General features: G+C 45.9%; 3 protein-coding genes across 3 annotated transcripts in view; 2 read left to right on the top strand and 1 right to left on the bottom strand.

Annotated features, from left to right (window-relative positions):
- The window catches only part of LOC308094783 (protein NLRC3-like), a 293,741-nt gene that overhangs the window by 40,926 nt on the left and 237,572 nt on the right, over positions 1–15,243 (top strand). The gene's annotated exons all lie outside the window — the stretch shown is intronic.
- Positions 3,799–15,243, bottom strand: part of thsd7aa (thrombospondin, type I, domain containing 7Aa) — a gene marked incomplete at both ends in the record, with an annotated part of 158,541 nt that continues 147,096 nt past the window's right edge. The window contains one exon of the mRNA XM_080441696.1: positions 3,799–3,886. Within this exon, the coding sequence (XP_080297822.1) occupies positions 3,799–3,886 (88 nt within the window). The remainder of the gene's footprint in view (positions 3,887–15,243) is intronic.
- Positions 8,358–10,552, top strand: LOC308095257 (calnexin-like). The gene has a single exon (XM_080442241.1). It carries the CDS (start codon positions 8,373–8,375, stop codon positions 9,765–9,767), a length of 1,395 nt encoding a protein of 464 aa, XP_080298367.1. The 5' UTR covers positions 8,358–8,372; the 3' UTR covers positions 9,768–10,552.

A 15,243-nucleotide genomic window follows, 5' to 3' on the forward strand; every position in this document is an offset into this window, starting at 1 on the left:
ATTCTGATGTATTGTTATGGTGTTTGTTCAGTAACAGGACAGGGCTCTCCCACTCTATAGCTCTAGCAAAAATAATCCAAAAAAAGTTTCAGGTCGGGTTACCGATCTCATCCAATGGGAATACAGGATGAGCAAATGAAATGTGAAGTGATGACACAGAGCAATGAGCAGACACACCGTTGGAACTGGAACTCTATAAAGTTGATACATGATGAATGGGTGCTCTCTCCTGATTGGACTAAATTGGCATCCCACCTGAAAGTGTATGTTCTGTGTATTGCTATTAGAACTGGAGAGACGGGGAGACTCCTGTTACTGAACTAACTCTCTATAGAGCAGGGGTCTTCAACAGGGGGTCCGGGACCCCTAGGGGGTCCTCAGAGTTACTACAGGGGGTCCGCCAAATCTTTGTGCGAGGTGTTGTGAGCTTGTAGATCTGCTATTTTGGGCAAAGAGGTATTGGTGTAGAGGGGAAAAAAAGAGCAGACCAAGTAAACAAAAAAAGTAATCTGAAACACAATTTTATACAGTATAGAGGGGGTCCCTGCTTCATCTCTCTCTCAGCTAGGGGGTCCTTGGCCTGAAAACGTTGAAGACCCCTGCTCTATAGCAATGAGTATATCACAGTATAGAGCTTTGACCTTTTAAACTAAAACACTTTTAGTTTGAACCAACCAACAACACTTTGATGTAATGGTTCTGTTCAGAAAAGAAGGGATTCAAAATCTATCTGCCTGTAAGTCATCTCTGTGACTTAGGACAAGGTTTTACAAAAGGTTCAGGCCGCGATGCCCCCAAATAATCCTATTTGAACTGTGGACCCCCCCCCAAATAATCCTATTTGAACTGTGGACCCCCCCGAAATAATCATATTGGAACTGGGGACCCCCCCACACCCTGACAAAGCACTTGGAATTGTTGGAGTTGAGCTATTACATTTAGTTTGACTCGGTTCCACAGATAAATGTTGTGAAAATAGCCGATCTACAAGCTCACAGCGCGTTGAGGCTATTCTCACAACTTGCCTCTTTCTTACGTAATGTTTGACAATTTGGCTATTTTGGTATTAAAGAGTTCTTAAAGGTCATTAAATTGTAACATTATAAATGTGCAGATACCCTGTATACACTTATACTGTATGTTGGTTTGTTTACTGTTGAGTGATAAAACAATGTTGCACATTAAGATAATCATCTGGGGACCCCCCCCCCAAAGTCATTTGGGGACCACTTTAGGGAATTATGAGGGGGAAAAAACATTTTTTTGCCAAAGTCATATTTATCTGCCTTTACTTATATCTGTCCAACTCTACTCTCCCAGCCCTGCTGATTCACCCTGCGTTATTTCCTACGCCCTCGGCCTATCAGAATGCTTGTTACATATCGGCCCATGTCAACTCTTTGACTATAGGTTGAGGGCAAAGAGGTATTGGTGACGTAGGCCATTGGTTCTCAAAGTGGGGTCCAGGGACCCCCAGGGGTCCTTGAGGGAGATCCAGGGGGTCCCCAGCTAAATGATAGTTAAGAACCAAATGGACCCTTATGGGTCTGTAACTCTGAGAGTGTACAATTGGAACCACACTTTTTTTTACAATTTGGTTCCATTTGTATCCTTAGAGTTCCATTAACATTGATTGTACAATATAAATTGGGTCCCAGAGATAGAAATGCCCTTAAATGGGGGTCCGTGGCCTAATAATGCATGTCAAACTGGGGGTCCTTGCAATAAAAAATTGTTTGAGAATCACTGCTAGAGCCGTAAAAAACTTCTCTTACGGGTTCCCTGCCATATCTGTTAAAGTGGGGGTCCACTGACTTAGGCAATTATGCCATGAGGCTAATTGGCTAACGAGGTTCCATGTATTTCCTTCACTTTGGGTTGGATTGGCTTATCGAGGGTAGTAATTCATAATTTACAAAAATAAAAGCATGGTATTTTAAGCCACAAGTAAATAAACCATCGAGGAACAAACATTATTCAGGCAGAGATTGAGAACCTTTCGCAGCAGCTGTACATACAGTGCATACGCACTACAAAGGTCAAACGTGGAGAGAAATTCATATTTACATTGCGTCCCATCGTCACATACAAGAGGTAATAGAAGAAAAATATTAACAAACATTGGTGAGTTCTGTTTGCAAAAAAAGTCTACTTTTTTCTTTCGTTTTTTTTTCCATTTTTTTTCCTTACATTTCTAGCACAAGACTGTACACCATCTTGTATTGAGAGAGGCAGTTTCCTATGAAGATGATAAGACAATAAGTAAATATCATGCTGCACTAATATAGTGCAAAAAATTATGCCTGTAAAAACGGAGGAATTGAGAGGCAGACAAAAAAGCGGCGGTCGGTTGGTTGGTTCTGAAGATTCGTTACACTTTGTTTTTGTCCTCTTCGTTTTTAAAGGTTTCTTCTCGGAGAAAAACGGAGCGACTAGGAATCAAAACTAAAAACACCATGAAGCAGAATGTCAGTGTTCCTGTAGAAGTGATTCCTGCACGGCTGTATGGCCAGAAAAACAAAACCAAACAAGCCGTAGCAGAGATTTGTGCTTTTGCAGCAGAAAATGTTTTTTTTTCGTTAAGTGGCCCCTCTCCGACAACGTTCGTTTTCTTGAAAGACAACGGTTTTTCACTGACGGTAGTAAAACGGCAGAGAAGCAAAAAGGCAGACCTCCATTTAAGAAGAGAAAGAGTTTGTTGTGTGAAGGCTCTCGTGAACAAAGTATCAAAAATGTAAATCATATAATACGTAGTACAACTGAAAGAAGAAGAAGAAGGGAAGTAGAAGGAATGCTGTCTAGGCTACTTTAAATGAACACAAACTCAGTTTGGATTCCTTTGTTTGTTGCTGAGAGAAGATTTGCATCGATCGCCTCCAATACATGTAGTCCCTCGTTCCTTCCCCAGGATGCTGTGTTCTTGAAGCCCCTCCCCTTCACCTCACCGCACGCCGACCGCGGCCCGAGAATGGGGGGAGGGGGGGGGGACAGGTTTCTGTGACAAGCTGTCTCTTTGTCCTCCAGTAGGACCGTCTGTCTGTGTGTCTGTCTGTCTGTATGTCTGTCGTGGTGGAAAAAGTACTCAAATGTTTTACTTAAGTAAAAGTATCAATACTGCAATGTAGAACTACTCTATTAAAAGTAAAAGTCCGGAATTCAAAAAGTAAAAGTGCAAAAATATTGCACTGTAATATATCAAAATGTACTTAAAGTACCAAAAGTAAAAGTACTAAAATGTTTGAAAATAGTCGATCCACAAGCTCACACAGCGTCGCATCGCGACGCGTCGTGAGCTTGTGTTGTGAGCTGTGTCTTATATAGCGTCTAAATAGCATATAGTGTCTAAATAGCCTTGATATAAAACGGGTCTAAAGTGGTTAATGTATGTTTTATAATATCATAATTTATATCTGCAAAGTAACTAGTAACTAAAGTTTTCAAATAATTGTAGTGCCTCTGAGGTGTAGTGGAGTAGATGTAAAAGTATCGAAAATTGGAAATAATTGGTAAAGTAAAAAAAACAAAATACCAACAAGATTTACTTAAGTACAGTACTTGAGTACATGTACTTAGTTACTTTCCACCACTGACTGTCTGTCTGGCTGTCTGTCCGTGTGTGCGTCTGTCCGTGTCTGTCTGTCTGTCTGTCTGTCTGTCTGTCTGGCGAGCGGAGCGTTGGGTGGAAGCGGGCCGGTGGGGAGGAGGTCTACATGTCAGACCGGGGCGGGGAGGGGGGTCTACATGTCAGACCGGGGCGGGGAGGGGGGTCTACATGTCAGACCGGGGCGGGGAGGGTGTCTACATATCAGCGTCTCCATCGTAGGCCAGGGTCAGGGGCTTCAGTCTGTTGTTCATCTGTCGGCGCTGTGGCTTCTTTGGCTTTTTACTACGAAGAGGAGGAGAGAAGAGATGAGTTTATAAATCAGTGGTTTTCAACCTTTTTCATGTCAAGGACCCCCAAGATGATATGTAATTGGCTGCGGGACCCCCCCCCCCCCCCCCCCCCCCCACTCTCAAAACTATTTTGTGCCAGGGATTTTTCAAAAATAGCAGATCTACAAGCTCATAGCGCGGCACTCGGTGCCGCGCTATGAGCTTGTAGATCTGCCATTTTTGAATAGCCAAAGTATCAAATATGGTTTTAAGTGGTTAAAATGATTGCGACACTATATTAACTAATTTCGCTGGGGACCCCCTGGTACCCCTTCAAGGACCACTGGTGGTCCCCGGACCACTGGCTGAGAACCACTGGTCTAAAATTAAGACTAATAGTTACAGTAGTTCTTACGCTGACGAACTTTAAAGGGTTAGGGTAAGTGCTCTTTGTTTGGTTAAAACAGGAGTTTTATATTCTGATAGTATTCATTGCTATTGAGTGTTTGTTCAGTAACAGGGATCTCCATGTCTCTCCAGCTCTTTAATGAACAGAAAATACATGTTCAGGTAGGTGACAGCATTTGAGCCAATCGGGAAAGAGTACCAATTCATCAGCTTCATTTTTTATAGTGTTTCGGTTCCAATTGTGTGTCTGCTCATTTCTTTGTGTCACTCACCACTTCTAATTTATGAAAAAATGTAGTGCACGCACATCCGTGGCCCAGGTGCTAGACAAAGAGAGTATCATGAAAAAAATAATAGAGTCTGCACACTGGTAAAGTTGCAAAAAAGCTCCACTTGGTAATTTATTGCTCGTCAACGTTTCGGCCTGTTCAGACCTTTGATATGTCCTGATGAAGGTCTGAAACGTTGACGAGCAATACATTACCAAGTGGAGCTTTTTGCAACTTTACCACTTCTAATTTCACCTGTTTAATCGGTATCCTGACTGAGTTCTCTATCCTGATTGGATAAAAATTGGTATCCTGACCTGAAAATGCATCTTCTGTTTAATAAAGAGCTGGAGAGACATGGGAGACTCCTGTTACTGAACAAACACTCTATAGCAATGAGTTACTATCACAATATAGAGCTATTTAACGCTTATTTTAACCAAAGAAAAGCACCTACCCTAACCCTTAAAAGGTGCTATAAGAAATATGTTTCTCAAAATGTTTTAATGGTTTAAAGTGCTGTTGAAGCTGTGCCAGGAGGTTCCCACATGGCCATGAAGTAGTATTTGGGTTTGTTTGCCTCATGTTAGACTCACATGCACTAATGCTAATGCTAATAACGCTGAATGCCATGCGCTCATAGTATCAGTCACTGTACTCAACACGCTGTGCCAAACGCTAGGCCATGGATGAGCTGTTTTATACCTGTTTTATATCTGCTCTTACATGGCAGGAGATAAGTCAATTAATGAACTTCTTAAAGGGATAGTTCACCCAAAACATAACTTTTTTTCTATCAATTAGTCACCCCACTTTAGTTTTTGTCGCATTCCTAAGCCAATAATTTGATGACCAGCGGGACCGATAGGCAGCTGGTCATTATTATTCGTTTAGGAATGCGACAAAAACTAAAAGAATATCCATGAATTCAAGTGTCCATGGGGTGACTAATTGATAGAAAAAAAGTTCTTTTGGGGGTGAACTATCCCTTTAAAAGCATAGGTTATAGGGAGGCATGTCCATACCTTCAGTTTCAGTAATGAATCAAAACAACATTTACAGGCTGTTTGTTTTAAGTACGTTTATGTATGTTTTACATCGTCTCTGTCGGGTGGGAACCTCATTATGTTCAAAAACTGTTATTTTCCAGGATTCAAATTGAAAAACCGCAGAAGCAGCAGATGTACAAGCTGAAAACGCGTCGCTTTGTGCAGCGTTTTCAGCTTGTACATCTGCTGCTTCTGATGCGTCTGTAGGGGCTTTTATTGACGAAAAGAAACACATAAGTTAGAATATGGAGGTAAAGAGGTTTCTGTCCAACAGCAATGATATATATTGGATGCTCAAGAGGGATTTAGCTGACTGCTGATGGTGGTGGGGGGGGGGGTTTAGGGGGTTTAAAGCTCCTACGATGACACCTACTCACCTCAATGAAAACTACAGCGTGACACAGAAACAGTGCATACGGTTAGCTAGGTCTAGCAGCAGCAGTGTTGATTTCGTCGACTAAAACTATGACGAAAAATGTTCGTTGACTTCCTTTTCACACTGACGGAAACTAAATTAAAACTAAGCCTTGATGACTAAAACTAAGACTAAATATTTGGCAATTTCGTCAACAAATAAAAACTAGACTACAATGTCAGTGAGGGATCTAGTGGAGAAGAGATCCAGTAGAACTAAAAGACGAGACATTTAATGTTTGGTTGTGCTCGGGTGTTGAGCTCTGAAAATGGCAGATCTACAAGCTCACAACGCGTCGCAGGGCGACGCGTTGTGAGCTTGTAGATCGGCCATTTTCAGCATGCATCCAAGTGTAAAATCAGCCATTACGACGCCATCAAAGCACCGCCAAAATACATTTAAGTCGACTAAAACTAGACTAACGGTAAAACTTTTCAGATGACTAAAATATTACAAAAACTAAATGGAATTTGATTCAAAAAACTGTCTAAAACCAAAAAAAAAATCAACACTTACACTGAGTACATCACAGATATTGAAATTTTTTTTTTTATAAAGAATACACCAATTTACATGCTTATAAATATGAGCACGTCAAAGGAAATCCAAGAGGACACGATATTTGAGTGGCAGTGAATAATGAGGAAGTAATGATGGGATGGATGGATGGATACCCTACCTGCCCACTAGAGGGCAGTGTTGGCTCAAAGGAGGCCCACTGCATTAGACCGCAAGATGAGTGAAAGGAAATCTATCCAAACAAGTCTGATGAAACAAATGAATAGCTGATCATTAACTGGACTGAATCATGAATGATGAATACATAATGCAATTCAAATGCAAGGTGAAATGATCACTGTTTGGTGCTTTGGTGACAAAACATAAAGCTCTGCTGTATTATGTCATTTGTTTCAGTGAATAGAATATTATGTCTGATCTCTATGGTAGAGTATGTTAATACAATTGAACTAGTACAATCTGTATGGTAGAGTATGTTAATTAATACAATATCATACATCTATGGTAGATTATGTTAATACAATATAACTTATACAATATATATGGTAGAGTATGTTAAAGGAGAATTCCGGACATTTTAAGTGTTATCTTTGATGTGTCGTTACTCACCTACCGACGTAAAAAGTGGCATTGTTTTTTTCCAGAGATTCCCCTGTCGTCATTTTTTCAACCCCCTCCGTTGTCATAATGGGAGCGCGTGGCTTAGGGAAATTCGTCTATTATAACCGATGCAAAGTTATTTTTTTCTCTACTAGGGAAAAGGCTACCGGTAACGCCGAACGATTTAACACTGGTTGCTTGTTTCTTTCCAGAACCTGGCAACTTGGTGTTGCCAGGTAGAGAAACAAGCAACCAGTGTTAAATCGTTCGGCGTTACCGGTAGCCTCTCAGGAACTTTCAGTGCATGTTTGACTATCATGAGACTCTACAATGAGTAGTAGTAGAGAAAAAAATAACTTTGCATCGGTTATAATAGACGAATTTCCCTAAGCCACGCGCTCCCATTATGACAACGGAGGGGGTTGAAAAAATGACGACAGGGGAATCTCTGGAAAAAAACAATGCCACTTTTTACGTCGGTAGGTGAGTAAAGACACATCAAAGATAACACTTAAAATGTCCGGAATTCTCCTTTAATGCAATATCACTTATAATACGATCGTGGGGTGGTTGTATTTGGTCTGCCTGCTCTTCTATTGAGACATTTAGATCTGTCTTGGACACAACCTTTGACACGATACTGTTTCTGGTTTGACCTGAAGGTTCAGATTCAATTCATCCACTGAGCAAGCAGGCAGGCTCTGTCAGTCTGTGTAACAGTCTCATATGTGCCCGTATATGGAGATGAACGACGTTACAGTACTGATATAACTGGTACTATAACGGGTACTATAACTGGTACTGGCGTCATAGTACACAGTACGGATACTGCACTGGTATATTATTTCTAATTTTGGAGACATTGACGTCCCTCAACCAATCACAATGCGATGACGGAACCGTGACGTCAAGTCGTCGGCTTTAAAAGAGAGCGAGCGACCTCCGAAGGTTGCACTTTGCAGAGAGTCTTCACAGGGTTAATTCAAGAGTATCATCAGAGGTTAATAAAGAAGTTTCAATCTCATCGCCAAGCAGGAGAACATGGGGCTGAAGGGCAGACTGTGTTTCGCCGTCCTCCTGGCCGTGGGCCTGTTCTGCCTTGGCCTCGGCCTGGCATCCGACGTGGCCTACGCGCCGCCGGAGCTCCCCAAGGACTATTTCTTCGCGGAGTCCTTCGACCGGGGGACTTTAGACGGCTGGGTGACATCCAGCGCCAAGAAGGCAGACAGCGGTGACACGATGTACACCAAGTACGACGGGAAATGGGAGGTCGAGGAGATGAAGGCCACTAAGCTCCCGGGAGACAAGGGCCTGGTCCTCAAGACTAAGGCGGCGCACGGCGCCATCTCCGCCAGGCTCCGCAGACCCTTCGTCTTCGACGAGCAGCCCCTCGTCGTCCAGTACGAGGTCAACTTCCAGAACGGCATCGAGTGCGGCGGGGCGTACATCAAGCTGCTGACCCAGACCGAGGACCTGGACCTGGGCGGGTTCACGGACGGGACCCCCTACACCATCATGTTCGGGCCGGACAAGTGTGGCGAGGACTTCAAGCTGCACTTCATCTTCAAACACAAGAACCCCAAGACCGGAGTGTTTGAGGAGAAACACGCCAAGAAATCGGCCAAGGACATCCGCTCCTACTTTACGGACAAGAAGACCCACCTGTACACCCTGGTGCTGAACCCGGACAGCAGCTTTGAGATCCTGGTGGACCAGGAGGTGGTGAAGGCCGGCAGCCTGCTGACGGACATGGCGCCGGGGGTCAACGAGCCCGCGGAGATCGCGGACCCCGACGACAGCAAGCCCACGGACTGGGACGACCGACGCAAGATCCGCGACTCGGACGCCGTGAAGCCCGAGGACTGGGACGAGGACGAGCCCAAGGAGATCCCGGACGAGGACGCCGCGATGCCCGGCGGGTGGCTGGACGACCAGCCGGACAGCATCGACGACCCCAAGGCCGAGAAGCCCGAGGACTGGGACGACGAGATGGACGGCGAGTGGGAGGCCCCGGAGATCGACAACCCCGCCTGCGAGGGCGCCCCGGGCTGCGGCCCCTGGAAGCCGCCCATGCTGCCCAACCCCAGGTACAAGGGCAAGTGGAAGGCGCCCAAGATCGACAACCCCGACTACCAGGGAGAGTGGCAGCCCAGGACCGTCCCCAACCCGGACTACCTCGAGGACCCGGAGCCGTTCAAGATGAGCCCCATCGGCGCCGTGGGCCTGGAGCTGTGGTCCATGTCGTCCGACATCTTCTTCGACAACTTCCTGATCGTCGGCGACCGCGACGCGGCCGACCAATGGGCCGCAGACGGCTGGCGGATGAAGAAGGCGGCCGAGGGCGCCGCGGCGGCTCCGGTCCCTGCCGACCCGGGTAAGGTCGACGGGGAGGTACGCGACTGGCCGCCGGCGCGCTACGTGCTGGTCGTGGCCCTGCCCTTCGTGTTGTTCAGTGTCGTATACGTGAGCAGGAGGAAGACCACCACCGCTGCTGCTGCGGCCGAGTACAAGAAGACAGACGAGCCTCAGCCAGACGTGAAGGAAGAGGAAGAGGAGGAGGAGGAGGAGGACAAGAAGGAGGAGATCAAGAAGGAAGAGAAGGAAGCCGTGATGTACCATCAGTCGTACAAGTAAAGAACCTCTGTAAGCAGCTCCATCAATGACCAAACAGACTAATGGTTCTTTTTCTTAATGTTGCTGCTATTCTTTAATCAGTGGCACTTGTCTGGCATTTGCCAAAGAGACACCTATTGTAATTGACGGTGGGGGGTGGGCGCTCTGCTGGCAGTAGAGACATCTGTGGCAGTTTGTGAGTCTCATAAGACACAGGTTTTCATAGAGGAGGGGCTCCTCACGGCCCCCAGGTGAGAGGAAAAACAAAAAAAGGGAAAAAGGAAAACCATAAAAAGATATTAAAGGTTATAATTTCAATTCAAATTCAGTTCATACGAATATTGTGCCAGTTTGCACTTTGAACCTGGTGGTGGCATCTTGGTCTTTTTTTCCCCTCCTTTTTTTTTTTTCAAAGACACTTCCCAATATGCACGCTACAGCCAGAGGCTATTATTTGCTAGGAACTGTTTGTCAACCCCCTGTTTGTCATAAGAGACAATGGGAACAGTCATGGATCTGTCCTGGTGCTGGCTTGTGACCGCCTGTGATAAGAGATAAGGCTTCCCCCTGGGGGATGGGAGTTAGTTCTAAAATGAATATGGATGACTGATAAACACAAGTGCCGGTCTCTCTGAATATATTCTTAATATTGCATGGTGTCAGAAGTGGGATGTCTCTGAATATATTCTTAATATTGCATGGTGTCAGAAGTGGGATGTCTCTGAATATATTCTTAATATTGCATGGTGTCAGAAGTGGGATGTCTCTGAATATATTCTTAATTTTGCATGGTGTCAGAAGTGGGATGTCTCTGAATATATTCTTAATATTGCATGGTGTCAGAAGTGGGATGTCTCTGAATATATTCTTAATATTGCATGGTGTCAGAAGTGGGATGTGTCTGAATATATTCTTAATATTGCATGGTGTCAGAAGTGGGATGTGTCTGAATATATTCTTAATATTGCATGGTGTCAGAAGTGGGATGTGTCTGAATATATTCTTAATATTGCATGGTGTCAGAAGTGAATCGCTGCAGCCAACATCAGTACATCTGATCTGAAGTGAAAAGGACGTTCTACACCAGTGGTTCTCAAAGTGAGGTCCAGGGACTCTCAAGGTTCTTTGAGGGGATTCTAGAAATATACCCTTTACAAGTCTAACTCCTTGACATTTAGAACCACTGATCCACATCTACACCAGCGATTCTAATCCCTGTCTAAACGCGTCTGTGCTTCTCCAACCTGCCAGGATGTTCATTTCATGTCTTTGTCTTTTTTTTTTTTATGTAACTGTAGACCAGTCAGGCGATAAGGGAGAAGCCATCCTAGATCCTACCTAAATGTCTAGAAAGGTCCTGTGCCTGGGAAACAGAAGGTCACCTGTACGATGCCTCGACCCTCTACACAGTTTGTGTCCTTGAGCAAGACACCTTCAACACCTTTTTTTTTCTCAAAGAAGTAAACAGCTCTACATTCCCATATTGCTATAGAGTGTTTGTTCAGTAAAAGGGGGTCTCCCCCAGGGTTGCCAGATCTGCTTATTTGAAAATAGACGATCTACAAGCTCACAACGCGTCGCATCGCGACGCGTTGTGAGCTTGTAGATCTGCTATTTTCAAATAGCTGGTGTATATGTTAAAGTGCTCATGTGGCCCATCGTCGCTTCTTTTGGGCTGGTTTTCCTAGACCAGGTTGCTTGTTTCTCTCGCAGAATCTGGCAACACTGGTCTCCCCATCTCTCCAGCTTATAATACATCACAAAACAATATCACTTGCATGCCACCTATTAACCCCATATAGCTCCTCCACCGAGCGCGCATCATCTGAGCAAGCTAGCCATCTGTTAGATGAATGCAGAAAAGTACCCCCCAGTAAGATACAATACTCTTTTTTTCCCCAATATGACCTGGTAGGATATAAATAGCCTGGGACCAGACGAATCTGTGAGTGCAAAAAAATTGCACTCTGCGATTTGGGTCTGGCACCGCTCCATAGAGAATCCATTTCCTGCTCCAGAAGACGTGGGTAACCAATCAGGGCCCAGTATTCGAATATGGGAGACTGTAATTGGTAGTTGGTTGTAGGTCTAACCAATTGCGTCGAGGGCCATTGTTTTGATCCCGCCCCTTGGGTAAAAAAAACGTCCTCATGGAAGCACCAGACTCATATCCACACAGTGATACAGTCTAGCTACGCCAGGCTAGGATATAAATACAACGGTTCCAAGCATCCTGCTGACCGGGTTTGAGAACATTGTTCTAGATGAGTGTCTCTCAATGCAAGTGGTTCTCAAAGTGGGGGTCCAATGCAGGGACCCTCAGGGTTCCTTGAGGGGGTTCCAAATGGGACCGGTACAGGGGTCTGTAACTCCGAGAGTGTACAAATGGAACCAAATAGACCAGGGGTCTTCAACAGGGGGTCCGGGACCCCTAGGGGGTCCGCAAAATCTTTGTGTGATATGATTAATTTTTTTTACCTTAACCACTTGAACCCTAGCATCCCTTTTCTGAGGAGAACTGCTACTTAAAGAGTTATAGGTGTAGAGGGAAAATAATAGCAGCGAACGTTTATCTTAAACACAATTTTATACAATATGGAGGGGGTCCCTGCTCCATCTCTCTCTCAGCTAGGGGGTCCCTGGCCTGAAAACGTTGAAGACCCCTGAAATAGACCCTTACGGGTCCATTTGGTTCCATTTTTACACTCAGAGTTATGGGGGCAGCATTGAAATGTAAAGAGTTTGAGAACCACTGTCCTGAAGTATAGCAGACACACAAATCAATCTTTTTTTTTCCACCAGGGTCTTTTTTCCCTCAAAGTAAATGTACAACAAATGTTTATAAGTTGTTCAGAACAGTTTTTTTTAATGATGATAAAGATCTACAAGCTCACAACTTGTGGTTGTAGATCGCTAATTTCACAATTTCTATGGTTAGTATGGGTCCATGGGAGAGACATCATTTCTCTTTGGGGTCTCAAGCTGAACAAGTCTGGGAACCCCTAATCCAGTACCCTGGTAACCCTCTGACCAGGTGACAAGCTTCCAGTTTTTAAAATTAAGCCAATAAGGAAGTGCCAAATTCCTCGCAGTTCTCATTAATGGACTAACAGGTGTCGCTTCGCGGCTCTCACATCTAGGCCCGATCACATGCTTCCAAGACCCGCCACAGACTGTTGATCTTGTAAAGGCTATGATTTAGGCTTGGCGGCCCTCACATCTAGGCCCGATCCGATGGTTGGTCCAGACAGCACTGGCCTAGTCACTCTGCACACACGTCATGCGAAGTCCGGCCCCTGTGGCCTCTCCTCTCCTCTCGGCTCCTCTCCTCTCCTCCCTCCCCGCTTTGCTTTGCGGCCCTAACCTCTGTCCCAACCTCCCAACCTCGGTCATGTGATAAAGAGGTCAGACTTCCTGTATCTGGTTGCTATGGCGGCCATAGCTGAGTGGTTAGTGAGCCCGCCTAGGGAGCCAGAGGCCCTGGTTGCCCCAGGTACGATTCCAGGCCACGCCAGCATATGTGTCGATGAAATGAAATTTGTCCCTGAGCAAGACTCTTAACCCCTAATTGCTCACAGGCCCTCATTGGAAACAAGCCCGCAAGGACTTTCATGAACGTCCTGTTAAAAGGAATTATCCTTATGGCAACCTGCCAGATCAGGCTGAGGGTCTGATAGGCAAATCAGAGAATCAATCAAGCCGAGAGTCTGATCACTGATGGAGGTGGGGTAAGATGCCTAAATCATAGCCATATCTCCGATCAACAGTCTGTGGCGGGTCATGGAGGCATGTGGAGTGATCCTGTGCTTGCGAATCCCGGACGAACTTTCTGAGCTTTTGTCAATTATAGTGGTAAGATATGAGGCACATTTCAAGTGCGCAATGCGTCGCGAGTGCCTGGGGTTTAGATGCCATAGTCCGAGAGGACATTGTCAGCGGTCTGTGGCGCTGATTGGCTAATCGTTACACCCAGCCCCAGCCCCGGTGCTCATTGGATAAATGCTTTTTTCGGACTTTCGGATTTAACTTGCAGGTTCAAAACACAAAGCCAGACCAGAGAAGCAGTCTACTCTATGGTCTGGAATCCAGGTTACTGATCTAGGTGGGATTTCTCTACAGAAGTGTTCTACAAACTACACAGCTCGAGGGTCACCTAGTGGTTTTGTAAGGTAATGCAGCGCTTACCTCCAGGCATCTTTCCTTGTAAATGATGTGACAGGCACTTTGTATGGCACGACGTTTAGACACCAACCAACACGGGGGGTGGCATGGAAGAGCCCACCCCCACCCTCCTAAATGGAGGGTGGCATGGAAGAGCCCACCAGCTCAGTGGCATGGTGGTTAGAGTTCGGGAGGTCGAGGTTCGATCCCTCGGCAGGATCATACCAGAGACTATAATAAAATGGGACCCAATGCCTCCCTGCTTGGCACTCAGCATCATGGCTTGGATTGGGGGGGTAAGCTCCTGTTGTGTGACATACTAGCGTCATGTCCAGGGGGTTGTACTCCTACATCAAGCCGCCTCACGCTACAGGAACAGGAGATAGGATCCTGCCCCCTATGGGCCACATGGCTTGTTCCCAAGGCTATACGTTTACCCCCGTTAGACCCATAGAGTTAAAAAATAATAGAGAGGGCACCGGGAATCCCCGAGTTGTTCAGCCAGCGCATAGTCCTAAATCACCCCTTCTTCTGGGTTGTGAAATGTGACGGGCGGGGCCTATTGGGGGCTTCTGTGACACGTTATGCGTCACGGAGGTGACACGTTTTGCGTCACCTCCATGTGCAAAGCTCGTGAGTCGAGCCCGTTGGTTGAAACCGCTCGTTCGTGACAGTGGCCCCAGCATGTCCAACGCGCTTCAATACAACCTCTTGGTTCTGGGGGGCTTGGTTAGACCACACAACCTTGAACTACGTAATGAAGGTTTCATAGCGCAGTGGGGGGGGCAGGGGTGATGGAACGTCACATGTGTCTGGCGGTGACGGAAGGGTCGTGTCCACCTGTTGTGGCGGCGGTGACGGAGGCGGTGACGGAATGTGTAGTAGTTCTTGTTGTGAGCAACGAGTACTGTCACAGTGTAGAGGAGGTGACGGCAACGGAGGCGACGGTAAAGGACGTAGTTGATGTTGTGATGTCAACGAATACAGGGCTGTGAAATATTCTGGCTGTGACGGCCACGGAGGAGGGGACGGTAGACGGCGTTGTTGTGATGGCAACGGAGGAGGGGACGGTAAACGATGTTGTTGTGATGGCAACGGAGGAGGGGACGGTAAACGATGTTGTTGTGATGGCAACGGAGGAGGGGACGGTAAACGATGTTGTTGTGATGGCAACGGAGGCGGTGATGGAAGATCATTTAGGTGTTCTAGTTGTTGTGACTGCTGGTGGCGGTGTATCGGTATCTCTTGCTGTTGTTGGTGTTGTATCAACAGCTGTTGATGTTCGTGTTCTTGCATCTCGTGTTCTTTCATTTCGTGTTGTTGTTGTTGTTGATGT

The sequence above is a fragment of the Gymnoscopelus braueri genome (assembly GCF_963280865.1).
Source record: "Gymnoscopelus braueri genome assembly, chromosome: 11".
In the NCBI taxonomy this organism is placed as follows: Eukaryota; Metazoa; Chordata; class Actinopteri; order Myctophiformes; family Myctophidae; genus Gymnoscopelus; species Gymnoscopelus braueri.